The sequence below is a fragment of the Lissotriton helveticus genome, chromosome 4_1, assembly GCF_964261635.1.
Source record: "Lissotriton helveticus chromosome 4_1, aLisHel1.1, whole genome shotgun sequence".
Classification (NCBI taxonomy): Eukaryota; Metazoa; Chordata; class Amphibia; order Caudata; family Salamandridae; genus Lissotriton; species Lissotriton helveticus.
The window spans coordinates 1,306,667,040-1,306,684,721 of NC_136063.1; the positions used below are offsets into that span (position 1 = coordinate 1,306,667,040).

Genomic DNA, 17,682 nt, shown 5'->3' on the forward strand with positions numbered 1-17,682 from the left:
CACAGGCTGCAGTAGATGGATTTGTTCTTCAGTATAGTGTCCTTCATGTAGGGGTGTAAAAAACCTATTCTTTCGATTGTGATAAAACTTTGAAGATGGAACACTGAACGTTTGCTCCAAACCGGATGGTCAAAGTTAAATTCTTTAAGTAACAGTGCACAGCATATGAATAGCAGCTCATACTGTACACCTATTAAATCGACCGCTGTAGTAAGCATCCACAGTAAAACCAATAGGGGGCAGAATGACAAGAAATACTTTTTTCCCTCTGCACTGCGTCCCTAAGGGGACATTGTGAAGAAACTGAAAGAGAATTGGGCCCCTGCTTAACCACATTGTCCCTTCTACAGGAGATGAAAATTGACAACCACAATGATTAACAGAAGGTCTTTCATAGGAGGAAACACTAGAGGCGATGAGGACAAAGATGACCCAGACTGAGAAGCAGGTTCTGAATTTGGGAAAGAAATTTCAAATCTGAAAGAGACACGCCAGAGATGGATTCCTTACCTTAGAATATCCCCAGGCGTCAGACTGGATCCAGAAATTTTTGCGTAGCAATACCCCTGCGCGTCGGTAGGCGTCGTCTGCGGCTCCGCGTCCGTCGTCGGCGTCGTTAGCGCCGGAATGACGTCGGAGTACTTAGACGCCGCCCATGCGCGCTGACGTCAGTTCTTATTTTTTCCGCGCCAGTTTAGCGCAGATCCGGAGAAGCTCTACCCCTAGTCATTTTTTGACTAAACTTTTTGATCTTTTTGATCATTTTTCTACTCGAGTCTTCGACTCCAACGGTGCCGGTAGGGATGCCCGGGTTCAAGCCCTGTTCGAAGTGCGACCGACTAATGTCGGTCACGGACCCCCATCGCCGGTGCCTGAAGTGCTTAGGCCTCGACCACGACGACCGCACCTGCTCCGACTGCCGGGCCCTGACGTCGAAGGCTAGGCGGGAGCGGTCCCGCAAGCAGCTCGAGCTCCGGCAGTCGGCCCCGCGCCATTCCAGGTCCCGGTCCCGGTCCCACGGGAGGTCGAGGGACCGGTCGCGAGGTCGGAGTCCCTGCAGCTCCGGGAGTGGACATCGGTCGTCGGGATCCAAGTCCTCAGGTAAGAGGCATGAGAGGTCGGAGCGGCATCATCGCTCCTCCGACCCACCCCGACGCTCGCACGATGCGGCCGGGGGTTCGGGCGACACCGCCAACGCGGCTCCAAGAGAGTCGCAAGCGTCGCCACCTGCCCCACACCTTCGGGTCCCTGGGCACGGCGCGACGCCGGAGGAGGTCGAGCGGTACCTCATGGCCATGAGGTCCCTCCCTCCTCAGCCGGGTCCCGCGGCGCCTTCGGGCCCAGCGGTCCCAGCTGGAGGCCCTAGCGGGTCGGGCGCTTCGGCCCCGACGCCGCCGGGTGCTTCGGCCCCGACGCCGCCGGGTGCTTCGGCCCCGACGCCGCCGGGTGCTTCGGCCCGGGGCCGCCGGCGACTTCGGTCCCGGCGCCGCAGGACCTCACCGGACCCGCTTCCGGATCCGGGTCGTCGCCAGTCGACCTCACGACCTCACCGGCGCCGGCCCCGAGGGTGTCGCCTCCGGCGCCCGTTGTGGACGCCGTCCCCAATCTTCCCTTCGGTCCGACTCTGGCGCCGGAATGGCGCCGCTTCCGACGGCCTTTGGAGATTTTTATTTCCATGAGGAGGCCCAGTCTGTTGACCCTGAGTTACAGGAGACTGTTGACGGAGGTGATTGGGAGGGGTCTGAGGACCCTCTGGCACAGGAGTGCCAGTCTCAAGAGGACTGGACATATGAGCTTGGGGAGGCCAGTGGTATTGACACCTCGCCAGACACTGGATTTGTCTCCCCTCCCACCGTGGCTACAGAGGAGGGGACTGCTTATAGCGTAGTGTTAACGAGGGCAGCCAAGGCCTTGGGCCTTGAGCTCCCCGTTGCGGCCGTGAGGACTAACCTCCTCACTGAGGTTCTTAAACCGCAGGCAAGCTCCAGAGAGCCTCTGCTGCCGTTTAATGAAGCCTTATGTGACGTTCTTGTGGGCACTTGGTCCAAGCCCGCCACGGGTCCGCCTGTGGATAGGAACGTGACCAGACACTACCGCCCGGCTCCGGGCGACCCTTGCTTTTTGTCCACCCAGGCCTCCACTTCTCAGACCGCATTCCCGACGGCCCCGCCCGATCAGGAATCCAAGAGATACGAACAGTTCGGGAAGAAAGTGTTCTCATCCCTGAGTTTGGGACTGCGGTCTGTCAATACCGCGTGTCTCGTGGGCCGCTACACTCACACCCTGTGGGACACGGTCGCGGACATGCTGCCACAATGCCCGGAGGAGGTCCGGGCTAAACTCGCCCAAGCCCTTGTGGAGGGTCGAGATGCGGCACGATACTCTATCCGGTGTGGACTGGATACCACGGACTCACTGGGCAGGGCGATGGCAACGACGGTGGCGGTTCGCCGCCACGCCTGGTTGAGGTCCGCCAATTTCTTGGCCGATGTCCAGGCCACCCTCCTGGATATGCCGTTCGATGGCCGTCGCCTTTTTGGCGACAAGGCAGACCATGCGCTGGAGCGCTTTAAGGACTCCAGGGCTACAGCCAAGTCCTTAGGCCTCTCGGCCACGCGCCAGCAATCGGGTGCCTTTCGCTCCTTTCGTGGCCACGGAAGGGGCGTCCCCACACGTGCTGCCAGCCACGCACCGCAGAATACCCAGCAGCGCGGTGGCGGCCGTGGAAACCGCCGTGGCGGCGGCGGTCGGGGTCAGCGGCGAGGCCAGTCCGCACCTCCCTCCGCAGCACCTGCCTCCAAACCTTCCTAGTCCGAGCTTTCAGGCCCATGTGACGCCTGTGGGAGGCAGGGTTCGCCATCACCACTTCCACTGGCGCACTGTCACATCGGACAGGTGGGTGCTGCAAATCGTCCGAAGGGGCTACTCCCCCTCCCCTTCGAGGCGATCCCTCCAGCCATGCCACCGCAATTCCACCGCGTGTCGGGGGATCACTTGCAACTTCTGCAAGAGGAAGTCACGGCCCTCTTGGCCAAGGGGGCCATCGAGCGCGTTCCTGGGCGAGAAGTAGGGTGTGGATGTTACTCCCACTACTTTCTGGTGTCCAAGAAGGGCAAGTGGGACCTGCGCCCGATCTTGGACCTACGGAACATCAACGGCTTCCTCCGTCAAGAGAAGTTCAAGATGCTGACTTTGGCTCAGGTCTTCGCTGCCCTGGACCCCGGAGACTGGATGGTAGCGTTGGACTTGCAGGACGCTTATTTTCACATCCCCGTCCTGCCGGCCCACCGGCGTTACCTGCGGTTCACGGTAGGCCACGAGCACTTTCAGTTTACCTAGCTCCCCTTTGGCCTTACCAGCGCCCACGGGTGTTCACGAAGGTGATGGCGGTGGTCGCAGCTCATCTGCGCAGGTTAGGGGTGTCAGTCTTCCCCTACCTCGACGACTGGTTGTTGAAGGCGGGCTCACCCCAGTCAGTCGTCAGCCACCTCCAGACTACGGCCGACCTCCTGCATTTGCTGGGGTTCTCCATCAATGTGCCGAAGTCGCACCTGTGTCCCTCTCAGAAGCTCCTCTTCATCGGAGCGGTTCTAGACTCGGCGCAGTTTCGGGTTTACCCTCCCGAACAGCAGGTTCGGGATATTCAGGCTCTGATTCCCATCTTTCAGCCTTTATCCCGAGTCTCGGTCAGATTGACGCTGCGGCTTCTGGGGCTGATGGCCTCCTGCATCCTACTGGTGCGTCACGCCCGGTGGCGGATGCGGGCTCTGCAGTGGGACCTGAAGTTTCAGTGGGCCCAGCATCAGGGCAACTTGTCCGATCACGTCTTGATCTCGGAGGGCACTGCAAGACAGTTGCAGTGGTGGCTCACGGACCGCGATTGGGTCAGTGGCAGGTCCCTCTCCCTGCCCCACCCGGAGCACGTAGTTGTGACGGACGCGTCCCTCCAGGGCTGGGGTGGCCACATGGGAGAGGCGGAGATCAGAGGACTCTGGTCTCCGGCAGAGGCCCGGCTCCACATCAACCTGTTGGCGTTACGGGCGATTCGTCTCGCGCTGCAGGCATTCCCCCCCTCTGTCCGGGGGAGTGTGGTGCAGGTGTTCACGGACAAAACCACCGCCATGTGGTACTGCAACAAACAGGGCGGGGTGGGGTCGTGGACCCTATGCCAGGAGGCTCTGTGCCTCTGGCAGTGGCTGGAAAGTCAGGGTGTGACCGTGGTAGTTCAACACCTGGCAGGTTCTCTGAATGCCAGGGCGGACGAACTCAGCCGTCGGTGCATGATGGATCACGAATGGCGAGAGCACTCGGACGTGGCGCAAGGCCTCTTTCAGCAATGGGGAGAGCCTTGGTTAGATCTATTCGCCACCGAAGAGAACGCACAATGACATCGGTTCTGCGCGTTGGAATTTCCAAGGCGGCACTCGCTCAGAGACGCTTTTCGTCGCGAGTGGAGTTGCGTTCTGTTGTACGCCTTTCCGCCTATACCACTTCTGCCCAGAGTGCTGAAGAAGATCAGGCGCGACCAGGCCCAGGTTATCCTTGTGGCTCCGGACTGGGCACGAAGATACTGGTATCCCGAGCTACTCAGCATGTCAGTAGATCCCCCGATTCGTCTGCCCCTTCGGGAGGACCTTCTGTCGCAGCAGCAGGGGACGGTCCTCCACCCGAACCTGTCCAGTCTCCGCCTACAAGCTTGGAGATTGAGCGGCGACAGTTGAGGCCATTTGACTTGCCTCCCGAAGTCTTTAATGTCATTCTGGCAGCCAGGCGTCCCTCCACAAAGTCGGTATACGCCTGCAGGTGGAACAGATTTGTGGCATGGTGCACAGCAAAGGCTGTGGATCCACTCTCTGCCCCCCTTTCTGAGGTTCTCCTCTTCCTTCTTTCTCTTGCCCAGCAGGGCTCTGCTCTGGGCACTGTCAAGGGCTACCTTTCTGCCTTCTTGAGGCTCCCTGATCAGCCTTCTTTGTTCAAGTCCCCTATTGTAAATCGCTTTCTTAAGGGCATCACACACATGTTCCCTCCTGTTCCCTTCGTGATGCCCTAGTGGGACTTGAACCTTGTTCTTACCTTCCTGATGTGCGCTCCCTTTGAGCCACTTCACAACTGTCCTCTTCGTCTTCTGACTCTAAAGACTGCTTTCCTGGTTGCCATCACCTCTGCCAGGAGAGTGAGTGAGCTCCAGGCCCTTTCTTGTACTCCACCTTTCCTTTCTGTCCATCCGGACACGGTTGTGTTGCGTACTAAGCCATCTTTCCTGCCCAAGGTTGTCTCAGCCTTCCACATCGGGCAGTCCATCACCTTGCCAACCTTCTTTCCGCCTCCGCATCCCTCTAAAGAGGAAGAGCGGCTCCACCGTCTGGACCCAAAACGTGCGCTCTCATTCTATTTGGATCGCACACGCCCGTTCCGGGTGGATGACCAACTCTTTGTTGGCTACGTGGGTGCTAAGAAGGGGAAGGCGGTACACAAGCGGACCATCTCCCGGTGGATCATCTTGTGTATCTAGGCATGTTACTCCATGGCTAAGAAGGAGCCCCCTGTTGGATTGAGGGCTCATTCCACTCGGGCCACGGCAACTACAACTGCCCTGGGCCGGGGAGTGCCCTTACAGGACATTTGCCAGGCAGCTACGTGGGCCTCGCTGCACACGTTCGCACGACACTACTGCCTGGACAGTCAAGTCCGGAGGGATGGCTTCTTTGGCCGTTCCGTCCTCCAGGACTTTCTGGTGTGATTATTGGTTCGCAGACCCACCACCGGGGTTGGTATTGCTGGGGTATCTATTCTAAGGTAAGGAATCTATCACTAACGTGTCTCTTTCAGATGCACAAGTTACTACTTGTGTAACGATATATCTGTAAGAGACATTAGTTAGTGATAGATTCCTTACCGACCCACCCATCCTCCCCGTTCTGCGAACCAATATCTAGGGTTAAGGTCATCCCCTTTCAGGGCCCTAGTTTCTTGGCACAAGTGTTGGTTCTATCATGGCTCTGCGTATCTGGCGCGGAAAAGCTGTGTATCAGAACTGACGTCAGCGCGCATGGGCGGCGTCTAAGTACTCAGACGACGTCATTCCGGCGCTAACGATGCCGACGACGGACACTGAGCCGCAGACGACGCCTACCGACGCGCAGGGGTATTGCTACGCAAAAATTTCCGGATCCAGTCTGAAGCCTGGGGATATTCTAAGGTACGGAATCCATCACTAACTAATGTCTCTTACAGATATATCGTTACACAAGTAGTAACTTGTGCATCTGGAATATTACAATTATTCACAACCTACCTCAATTCATTTTCTCCTCTAGCCACACCTCCACCCCATGAATTCATCTGGTCCCTGGGGTTATAGACCATGTGCATTCAGGTCTAAGGCTCAATCGAAATGCATGGAATTTAATAAAGGGGCCAGAGGTTTTCCATCTCATTCTTGCAGCACCAAGACGATTGTTCTGTATACCACTAACAGTCCATACTGCCTGCAGGCACACCCAGCCAAGAAGGTAAGTCAATTGTACGGCAAGGGATGCGACTTGCAACAGATGAGTGAGGGGAACTCCACTAACCAGGGACTGAGGTCTTCCTAGTCATAAGAGCAGGTCTGTGGTTCACATACAAATAGGAATTCAGCAAGTCCCAGGCAAGATAGCAGAGCAAAAATCATGCAGCGAAGCTACAGCAAATATCCACATACACAAGGAAGATGCTTATGTATTTTGTGATTGGGGAATAACTTCCTACATTATCAAAGTACAATGAGCGATGGCTGTGCAGGGGGAGTTGGGACAGTCACAGCAAAGTATGCAAATCCTTGAGTGCACTCAAGAATTGAAAAAGTCTTGGAAAAGGGAATCCTTTTTCTTTCTGCACTTTTCCAAGGTCTGTACAATGAAGACTCAGCTTTCAGTGGTATGAAATGACTAAGGCAGAAGGAATGGGCAACGTAGCGTAAACAAACCCTGTAAAATGCTGTGCAAAAATCTAAGAAAATTAATGACACTGCTCTGTTTGGTTGTTGGGGATCAGCATTGATTTCTGGAACTACCTCTGCACTGCCGAATCAAGTAAAAGGTTATAAAGACATATTCCTGAAGAAATACTATACCATTGGGAAAGTGCACACTCTTCAGTTGTTCACAGTACAAAAGGGCAAACAATTAGAAAACGACCTACTTTTTTCCAACACTGCTTTCTTCAACAGCAGAGTTTAAAACGACCAATGGAAAACACTTACAATTTTTGAAAACGTTATTACCTCTTCCTTTTGATGAAGCATAATATGTGACTTAAGACTGGCGATTCTGGAGAATTTCTTGTGGCACATAGGACATGTTGGGGAATCCAACTTGTGAGTAGCTTTGTGAAGTACAAGGTTGAATTCAACATTAAATGTTGCTGGACACTGGTTACAACGATGGGGCTGTTTATGGGGGGGAAAAACAAGGTTTGTGTTTGAATTTAATTATTAAAAGTTCACAACTATTTTCAAACAACTGGATACCCAACAATAGGCACTAAAACATTGACATTTACAGGAAAGATGCATCATCATATATTGAAATAAGGCTTTGTAACAACAAGTGTTATAGGTAGAAGATTAATGTTGGTCTAAATAGTTTCATTATACAATAATCAATATTTGAGTAAATAACACTTTTGTGGAAAAAACAATACATACATGTGGTCTTCAGGCTTTACTAGAAATAATCACCAGTGTATGATCACGAGGAGTAAATGGATCAGAAGACTGGCACCCCCTTACATTACTGTTCCCCATTGTGTGGTATGTTCAAGTGTCTGCTGTGCAAAACACAGGGAGGGTCAAAATAAAGTTACAACAGTACAAGATGCTAACTGATGGTTAGGTGAGTAATGCCGCCAGTTTGATGCATGCATATGTTGTAGATTCACAACCAGTGCACTGAATTTAACACATTTCCTATTTACCCTTTCATGTGATGGTGGATGTTGGATTGGCAAAAAGCAAAATAAAGTTATTAACAAAATCTAAATTTCTTTAACTCCATTAATGCAGAGGACGCTGTGTTCACATCCTCCACACTCACTCTACAGTGCAGATCCTCCCACTCATGGCAAACAATTCCTTTAGTGCAGCTTTCCCAGCAGCCTCAAGCATTTTTTTTGTGTGAACGACGATCAAAACACATGACACGCTGATGGTGGCACTATAGAAAGCGTAAGTAAAAGGATCAGTAAGGCTCGATCCACTTTCACTGTGTTTGGTGCGGGGGGTATAGCGCAGTACCCAGAGTAATGATCACAAAAGGGAGCAGTAACATTGAAAAGGGAAAATTATCCCTTTTCCAATAATATCTCTATCTAGTGGATACCTACTTGGGGATTGGCGAGAGGCGGCTAACAACTTTAAGAAATCAACCTTACCTGTACAGAACAGAATCGGGAGGATTCATGAGTCGTAAGAGTGAAGGAGGTGTTGAGATTCCTGTGGTGCACCAAGTCACCAGGGGGGAAAAAAAAGCAGAACTGAAAGAAATAGGTCTCTGGGTAGGGCCCCACAGTACACAAAACAAGACAAATGGGAAACAAAGGGTTGACAAAACAGGGAAGATTTCTTACTAGAGAGGAGAGAGGAAAATCAGGGACTAGCTCAGGGTACCTCACAGGATGTAAGGAGCAGGAACACCAAGGGTGAAGTGAGGAAAGAAAGCTCAGAAGCCCCTAGCACATGGGAGTGCGCTAGGAGGAGCCAGTCAATGGAACAATAACCCACAGCTGTAAAAGACCTCTCCGAAGAGGATAGCCATAGAACTGGAGAGTGGGGAAACAAAAATAGCTGAAGCAAACCCCCCCAGTGCCTAGTCATACTCGTACCACTAACCTTACAGCCAGCAACAGGAACACAGCATCACAACAGGCTGTCTAAAAGGAAACAAACGTATGCAATAATAGGGCAAATGCTCACTTATAAAAACTAGGATGCTATTTTGCAAACCACAAGATCCAAGGACTTCATGCAACATGAGAATACAAAGGTCCTACTTTTGTTCAATTTTTCACAATCACTGAAGAGAGAACTTAAAAGGGCTTGAAAGAGATGCTTATGTTTCCTGCCTAGCTCCAGATACTAGCCGAAGGGATATCCTGGAACTTTAGCTCCTCGGAGGAAGCACTGGAGAGAGCAAACACATGCAAAATCCTTAAGAACTTGGCACAGCAAAAAAAGCCACTCAAAAAGTGTGGGGAGGTAGAAGACCTGAAGTTATGACGAAAGATAATAATATATCACTAACAATAATGCAGTAATAGAATATGAATGGTATGTGAGCATAAATCACGATGAGAGTAGTGTCAAACTTCCTTCATAGCCACAGTCCACAGGCAGTGTTTTTACAGTAAACACATTTATAAGGTATGAGTGATAGGACATTAAGTTGAGAAAGATATTTTGGACTGGCGTAAGCAGGTTTGAAAGAAGAGACTAGTCTGTTTAAAAGAGACAATATATCAGATAGATTCAACCTAGGTAGATCCAAACTGTTGTAATAGGTGTCAAATGGAACAAAAGATGGAGAAGAGATCACTGTAATATCAGTATACACCCCAAAGGGACTACAGACCTGAACCATAGAATGATTGAGCCCTGCAGGACTGTGGTATGCCAAGGAATAGGTCATTTTGGAGGGAGGGGGCATATGAATTTATTTATGTCCATACAGATAGACAAATTTGGCCCAGTGGAAAGAAACACTAAATCTACGGACAAATACATTTGCCAAGGTGCTGCACCTCGGCAATACATAGAGGGAAACACACATCTCGGACAAAAAACACTCCTACTACTCTGGAGCCAAGAACTCCTTTTCCAGGACAGGTTACTTAATAGTGCCTCAATTAGTGGAGTTGAGGTTTGATGAGAGAAGTTTCAGACCACTCCCTGTTAAGGTCAGTTCTTTAAGGAAGGCAGATGCTTGGGAACTAAAGGATGACACAATTTGGACTGATAATGAACAATACTTTGTCAAAAATAGAGAGTCCTTATAATCAGTGGTAATACTATGGGGTGCATATAAAACTGTTGTAAGGGGTAGGCCGTCTCTGGTATAACAAGGAGGAAATGGGAGAGGGAGTAAGGGGTTATGGAGGTGAAGGAAGCCATGTGGGCATTAAGAGAGAGTACCTGACTGATGGCAACCTGGTAAAAAGATAAAGGTTTAAATAGTAAGGGCTTTGGTCACTATCTACAAATGAAGCTTTGAAACAACATATAGTCAAAGACAGTTCTAACAGTAGGAGACTAGGTAGAGAAGGTCACTGTACGGCTGGAAAGAAGGCCTGAAGTGGATTTAGGCTAACAGGGGAGCACAATGAATGGGGACACTAAAATAGAGCAGGACTTTGACACATACATTTACAAATTTGTTCGCAATAAGCCGGATCAACCAATAATTTGCGTTCGAAGGTCCAGGCCCCTGAGGAGGATCTGTAGCTAATATATCATTCTAACATAATAGGGTTGTGATCGGATATTATTTTAGGCTGAATAACGAACCTAGCCTTACTAGCATACTCTGCAGTTACAAAAAAGTAATCCAAAAGCACATGCTTTTTGTGAGGTGCAGAATAAAAGGTGTTCCCCGGAGCTCCCATTCCTTTCGCCCACCATACATCTACCAACCCAAATTCTTTAACGAGCCCTCTAGTGGCTTTAAAAACTTTATTTATAATTCTTTAAAATTAATCAGGGTCTGCCTCTGGCCATATGGTTTGGGATGCATTTAAGTCAGGCGTCCATGGAGAAACGTTAAGTTACTCCATTAATAAGCAGCGTAAACTACTGGAAGAATTATCGGCTGAGATTAACAAACTTTGGCTGTTAGAAAATAAGCTTATGGTGGTAGTTATTAATGGTCAGGATACCGATCAAATCTTGAGTGATATAGCTGTCCAAAAATTGAAGCTATATCTGAATTTTGCCACAAAGTTGGCAGCGCAAATCGTAGTATTTAGGTCAGAGATATAAGGGGTGGGGCAAAACTACTGACGAATATTGGCCAAAAGACTACATCAAAAAAGTTGCCAAAAGGATTAATAACATTCAGGATGAGCTGGGGCAGATCTGTGATAAGCCAGCTGAAGTGTTAGAGGTTTTTGGTAAATTTTATAGTCAACTGTATACGGATGATGATATTTATGGAGTTGAAGATAAAGTGGCGGAGTTCTGTGGTGATATCGAAACTTCCAAATTGACATATGACCAAATGGAAGAGTTAGATGCCGATATCACCTGGGAGGAGGTGGAGGCAGCATTAACATCATTGGCTGTCGGTAAGGCGGAGGGGCGAGATGGTATTCCGCTTGAATTTTATAGAACTTTTCAGCACGCTCTGAAAGAGGAACTCATGTTGTTATTTTTTGCTGCACAAAAGGGGAATGCGCCATTGTCCTGGCGGAAATCCATAATTACTGTTTTTTAAAAAAAGGACAACCCCATCTTGTTGCCATCATCATACAGACCAATTACATGAATTAATTCCGATAGCATAATCTATTAAAAAATAATAGCCACACGTCCGGAATAATCTCAGCGTTGGCATCACATTTCCAACACTGGTGTATTCCCGGGCGTGATACTGCAGATCATGTTCGGCGTCTGATATCATTTGTGGATTGGGCACAGGCAACCAATTCCACAATGGGGATAACCCAGTTGGATGCCGAGAAGGTATTCAACAGGGTTTCCTGGCCATACATGTGGGAGGTTTTAAGATTGAAGGGATTTGGCCCTACGATTCTGCAAGCACTGAAGTCCTTATACTCGTCCCCAGCAGCTTGTATTCAAATAGCCGGCCAAGAGTAGGGTTTGTTTACAATTGGTCGAGGTACACGACAAGGATGCCCGTGCTCACCTTTATTATTTGCATTATAGATAGATTTTTTTTTAATAAGCTAAATCAGGCTAACGATATCAAACCTGTTCAATTGCGGCATATAGATTATAGAGCTCTGGTATATGCGGACGATATTATTGTTGTTACTAGCGATATTGTCACAGCATTACCAGCACTAGATACATTGGCATCTCAGTTCAGGTGCTTCTCTGGGTATAAATTAAATATCTCCAAAACACAGGTGCTCTATATTGGTGGGGAACCTCCTGAAAATATAACAACTGTCTCAGAAGTTATTTATTTGGGAATTAAAATTTCTTTACCAGTTAGTAAGATACCAGAACTAAATATGAATCCAGTGCTCACTAAAGTGAACTCAATGTTGGAGAGACTGGATCATTTACACTTATCTCTCCATGGAAGATCAAATGTTTTAAAAATGATGGTATTACCAAAGTTTTTATATATGTTTCGAACAATCCCACTTGAATTTCCAGTCTCATGTTTCAAGAGGCTAGAGAGGATACGTTCTAGATTCCTGTGGGGTTATAGGCGGCAGAGAAAGGCCTATAAGAAGATGGTACTGCCAAAAAACCGTGGCGGCTGGGACATGCCGTAAGTTATTTTCTATTACTGGGCGGCGGTTCTGCAATTCATCAGCCCTTTGGTAGTGGGGGATAGGGCCAGAATCTTGCCCTGCCATAGTCCTCCAATTTATGAATTTGGCTTGGGGGATGAGGCTAGCGGATGTCTGGTCAAAATAATAAAAACCAGCTATTTTAAGAAAACTAAATTTAAATACTTAAGGCTGCATATTCTGTTTGGAGACTAGTCAAGCGGCAACTGGGGGTCCCAAATCTGAAGCATATACCCCATTTTCAGCCTACGGGCATCTTCCATTAATCGTCTGTGATCAAATATCCAATAGATGGCGCCTAAAGGGAATTCATTGTGTAGGGGATTTGTGTGATGACGGACAGCTGGCATCATTTGCTGAACTACAAACAAAATTTGGTCTGGCTAAACATTAATTTTGTTAATTTCTGCAAATTCGCAGCTATCTGAATACGTTCGGTCCTGGAGTTGAGAAAGATCCCCCTTATTGAAAGAATGATGAAAAAAACACCCATCGGTCAATTTTATGCTCAATTGATTGAGATACTCCCAGATGATGTCGAGATATGTCAAGGTAAATGGGTAATGAAGTTGGGGCAAGAGAGAGTTAACATCTTAGAATCCTTAAGGCTTGCGAATCATGTTCTGATGACAGGGAGGATGCGTACTCAGCATTATATGGCTATATATGACATGTATTATACCCCAAGTAAGATCTCAAAATGGGGGGCATCTGCTGGGACAAAATGTAATAGATGTGTTTTATTCGCTGCAGATGCAGTCCATATGTTTTTTTTGTGTCCCAAATTAGTTGCATTATTTTGTTCATTTGAACGATTTTTAGGAGGATCATCTGTGTGTATAACTCGGGAACTGGTCTTGATTGGTGTTAGTTCAGATACCTCTGCACATACAAGATCCAGTGCAATGGTATATTTTCTGTTTATTTGTATGGCAGTGGTATGTGCTTGTATTACGAAGGATTGGATCAGCCCGACCCTCAGTCTTTTTCGAGCTGGCGGTCAAGATTACTTGCTATGTATAATTTGAAATTAGCTATATATAAGACCAAGGGGAGAAGGAAGAGTGTAATGGGAGCCAAGATCTGGGCCGCTATTACAGACTGGCTTTAATGCCTAATAGGGCACAGTCTCTGGTAAAAATGTCTTTTTGTTGAAATATTTTTATTTATTTTTGCTTTTGTCATGTGGATATACATTGACTGGCTTTCTGATGTCTGCATTTGTTTTTATTTCCCTGCTGTTTATTATGTTTGCTGACCTTTTTCTGTATGTGTAAGCTGAACTATACATTCCTTGCATAAAATGGGGAAAACAATGTTTAAAAAATCTGAAAGCAGTATTCCATGAGGCTAGAAAAGCAAGAAGTAAGGTAGAGAATATGACAACCCCGATACTAGAAATGGGAGATGGGAGACTTGGAAAGGCAGTAACAGTATACATTTAGAGGCAATTGCAAATCTGAAAGCTGGAAAGGCCCGAGTGACCAACAGCTACACTAAGTTCCTAAGCATTTCTCCAGTATGCTAGTGGTTTACCTCCAAGTATTCTTTGAGGAAGCTAGACATGAGGGAAGCCGGCTACATGGTCAGAGACTTGCCATATCAATATTAACAGGAAAATAAAAGAAACCCAAAAACAAATGCATCATACAGGCCAATTCCAATCTTGAAACAATGACCCTGGGTAAGATATTAGCATATTGATATACAATTTTATAGACTCATTAATTTATCGTGACCAACCTTGGTTCAAACCAAACAGGAGAATAAGGCATAACCTTCAATGCCTATATGGATGCACAGAATACATGATGAAGGTTGAGGAGATGAACGCTGTTTTTAGAGTGAAATGTAGCCAAGGCATTTGATATGACTAAGTGGACCATTGTGTTGCCTATCCTGGAGAAGCTCGGGTTCAGACCACAATTTCTGTATTTGTGAAAACTATTGTATGAGAATAGCAAGGATGGAGTACGGGTGAAAATTGTTCTATTGGTACCGAGGCTAGCTGGAGGGTCTGCATGCACTCACCACTGTGTTCTGTTTTAAATATTGACGCAGGTCCTACGTAAATGAAAGTGTGAAGATTAAGAATTGAGAACCCCAGATTGCCCTGATGAAGTTGCTGAAATTGGAGCAATGAAACATGCCGGCACTATATAAATAAGGATGGTATATGAGTAACCATTATTGGGAGGTTTGCAGCACCAGAATAAAGATAGATAGCCAGCAACCCTCACCATATCTTTTTAGAATCTTTGTTGAATCAAACACATTGGTTTGTTTTCTTGGGGTTCTAGGTGCATTAGTACACGGTTTGTAATAGTGCACATTTGTATATGTTTATTATTTTTACAATTCACTATTATTATTTATGCACATGCTAAAGTTTCTGTTTCTTTCTTACACACTACACACAGAGAGTGACCGATGATGAGAAGTGGGTATACTGGTAATTGCTAGCCAGGAACCCCCTCGGGTGTTACGACCGTGAGGCACTCTCTTTGCTTTCACACTATTTTCTGTGTCTCGTGGGGCCTGTGTCTGCTCTTCTTTATAAATTCACATCCTTGACCTATGGGATTAGTGTTATTTTACACATTCGAGGGGTCTAGATCAAGTATGATATATCAGACCCCCTCCAGTGGTCGTGTAGTTTGATGTTCTGTTGAATAGGTAAGGCGCTATTTGGTTTACAGTGGCATGGAGAGCAACAGAACAATGGATTTAACCCAGATCTCTTGACTGAGGGTGAATGTTTTGATTTGTTCCGCATTCCATCCATCTTTTGTGTGTATTTTAATGGCAAATATACCAGCTGACCGCCATAGGGCTCAAGGAACTTGAGGACCCTGACAACATCAAGGTAAGTCAGAAACTTCGGGGTAAGCATGGATTCACTCATATGCTTGATGCAACATGTCAACGTCACAAAGAGCACATTCTACACAACAAAAATGATGCATCCCATCTTCCCATACCTTAGACACACACTAATAATTACAAGGAAAAAGACCACCATGCCTACAAGTTAAATAAATTCAATGTAATTAAATCAGGACATTGTACGCCAAGCTTGTACCAAGGATCACCATACCACCTTACCATAGAAATCTATTGGTGTCATTGTTTTCTCACTACAAGTCATCAAGCTCTGAAACTTTCTGTCAAGGTTCAAAGCAATAAAGAGCATATAAACTATAGAAGTCAATTGAAAACATGGCAACCTTTCCAAGATCATTACCCAACCGTAAGGAAACCTCCTGCACTCTGTTTTGAAGAAACAACTACTGTTTATTAAAATAACAAGCACTGGGATAGCCAATAAGTCTCGTCCATGCGAGAGCCATTGGTTTTGCCAACGTCTTTTAGCCATGTTGTACAGGAGCATGGGTGCTTTTCAGCATCGCTAAAAGTGAGTCGAGTGGGGCACAGTAGAGTGGGTTAGCATAGAGTGGGTTAGCATAGAGTGGGGTAGCATAGAGTGGGTTAGCATAGAGTGGGGTAGCATAGAGTGGCATAGAGTGGTGTGGCATAAAGTAGAGTGGCATAGAGTAGAGTGGTACAGTAGTGGAAGTAGTAATTAAAGCATCAATAGAGACGACAAGGGGAAAGCAATATGAATAAGACGCTGTATGTCTGTGTTAAAAGTAGGAAAGTACATTGCACATCTAGGAATAATACTGAAACATTTCTAAAATAAAAAAATTGAGCACTGCAAAACCACAAAAAAGTATAAGGATGAGGAAGAACGCATGTACTTGGTCCATGCTCCTTGGAGGAGCTAACACAAGAAACGAAGTGGATGAAGCCTGTGGGAGGCAAGCAATCAATGATTGCAAATGAAAGTGTCAACATAAACAACAAATAGTATGCTGTGGGCGGGTTGGTAGCCCACTGAATCAACACAATATGTCTTGCAACATAGTGAATGAGCTGTGCAGGCAAGACTACAAAATAAAACTTGACTAGAGCCTTACAAAAATTTTGAATGGGCACCATATGGACAGATGCAGCTCACCATCCCATGAACATTGAAAACAACTACACCATAGGCAGCAACATGCAAATACCTCCTACAGAAAATATAGGCAGGGAACTGATGCCAAACTGCAAAAGTGTCACTCTTGTGTTCTCCTTTTCTGTCACTCTTGTGTTCTCCTTTTCTGTCACTCTTGTGTTCTCCTTTTCTGTCACTCTTGTGTTCTCCTTTTCTGTCACTCTTGTGTTCTCCTTTTCTGTCACTCTTGTGTTCTCCTTTTCTGTCACCCTTGTGTTCTCCTTTTCTGTCACCCTTGTGTTCTCCTTTTCTCTCACTCTTGTGTTCTCCTTTTCTGTCACTCTTGTGTTCTCCTTTTCTGTCACTCTTGTGTTCTCCTTTTCTGTCACTCTTGTGTTCTCCTTTTCTGTCACTCTTGTGTTCTCCTTTTCTGTCACTCTTGTGTTCTCCTTTTCTGTCACTCTTGTGTTCGTTCTCTCTCTCTCTCACACACTCCACACACTCCACACACTCCACACACTCCACACACTCCACACACTCCACACACTCCACACACTCCACACACTCCACACACTCCACACACTCCACACACTCCACACACTCCACACACTCCACACACTCCACACACTCCACACACTCCACACACTACACACACACACACACACACCCCCCAATAGAAATCGATCTTTACCCTAGGTGCAAAAAAGTCAACTTAATTTGGGTACACACAAAACATCAAAGAATAACAGACTATGTTCTCCATTAAAGTGGAGAAGTGTGGCTCAATGGTTAGAGCGGCAGACTCTGATGCAGAGGTCTGGCCCGGGACCAGGGTTCGATTCCTGCCTCGGCGGGTCTTGGGCTCAATTTCCCCGGACCTGATAATTCTCGCCTCGGTGCCTAGTCTAATCATGGGTCCCACTCTGTGACTCTGGGCAATAGCTTGCTTAATCTCCATAACGGCCCCAGCAGCGCTGTGGATGCCTGGCTTCACCTTGGGGGTGCCCAGGAGTGGACATTTCACAGGAAAGCCAGGATGGGTTCCGCAGCGGTATGAATACAGCGCTACGAGGCCTCCGGGTAGAAGTGCGCTATATAAAATACAAACATTTACATTTACATAAAATGCAGGGACGTGGCCAAGATGGCGGCCAGGACGGACGCAC

General features: G+C 47.4%; 1 protein-coding gene across 5 annotated transcripts in view; it reads right to left on the bottom strand.

Annotated features, from left to right (window-relative positions):
- Positions 1-17,682, bottom strand: part of ZNF236 (zinc finger protein 236) — a 1,196,152-nt gene that overhangs the window by 1,088,232 nt on the left and 90,238 nt on the right. For all 5 annotated transcript variants that reach the window (XM_078687874.1, XM_078687872.1, XM_078687873.1 and 2 more), the window contains exon 3: positions 7,265-7,429. In XM_078687874.1, the coding sequence (XP_078544000.1) occupies positions 7,265-7,429 (165 nt within the window). The remainder of the gene's footprint in view (positions 1-7,264; positions 7,430-17,682) is intronic.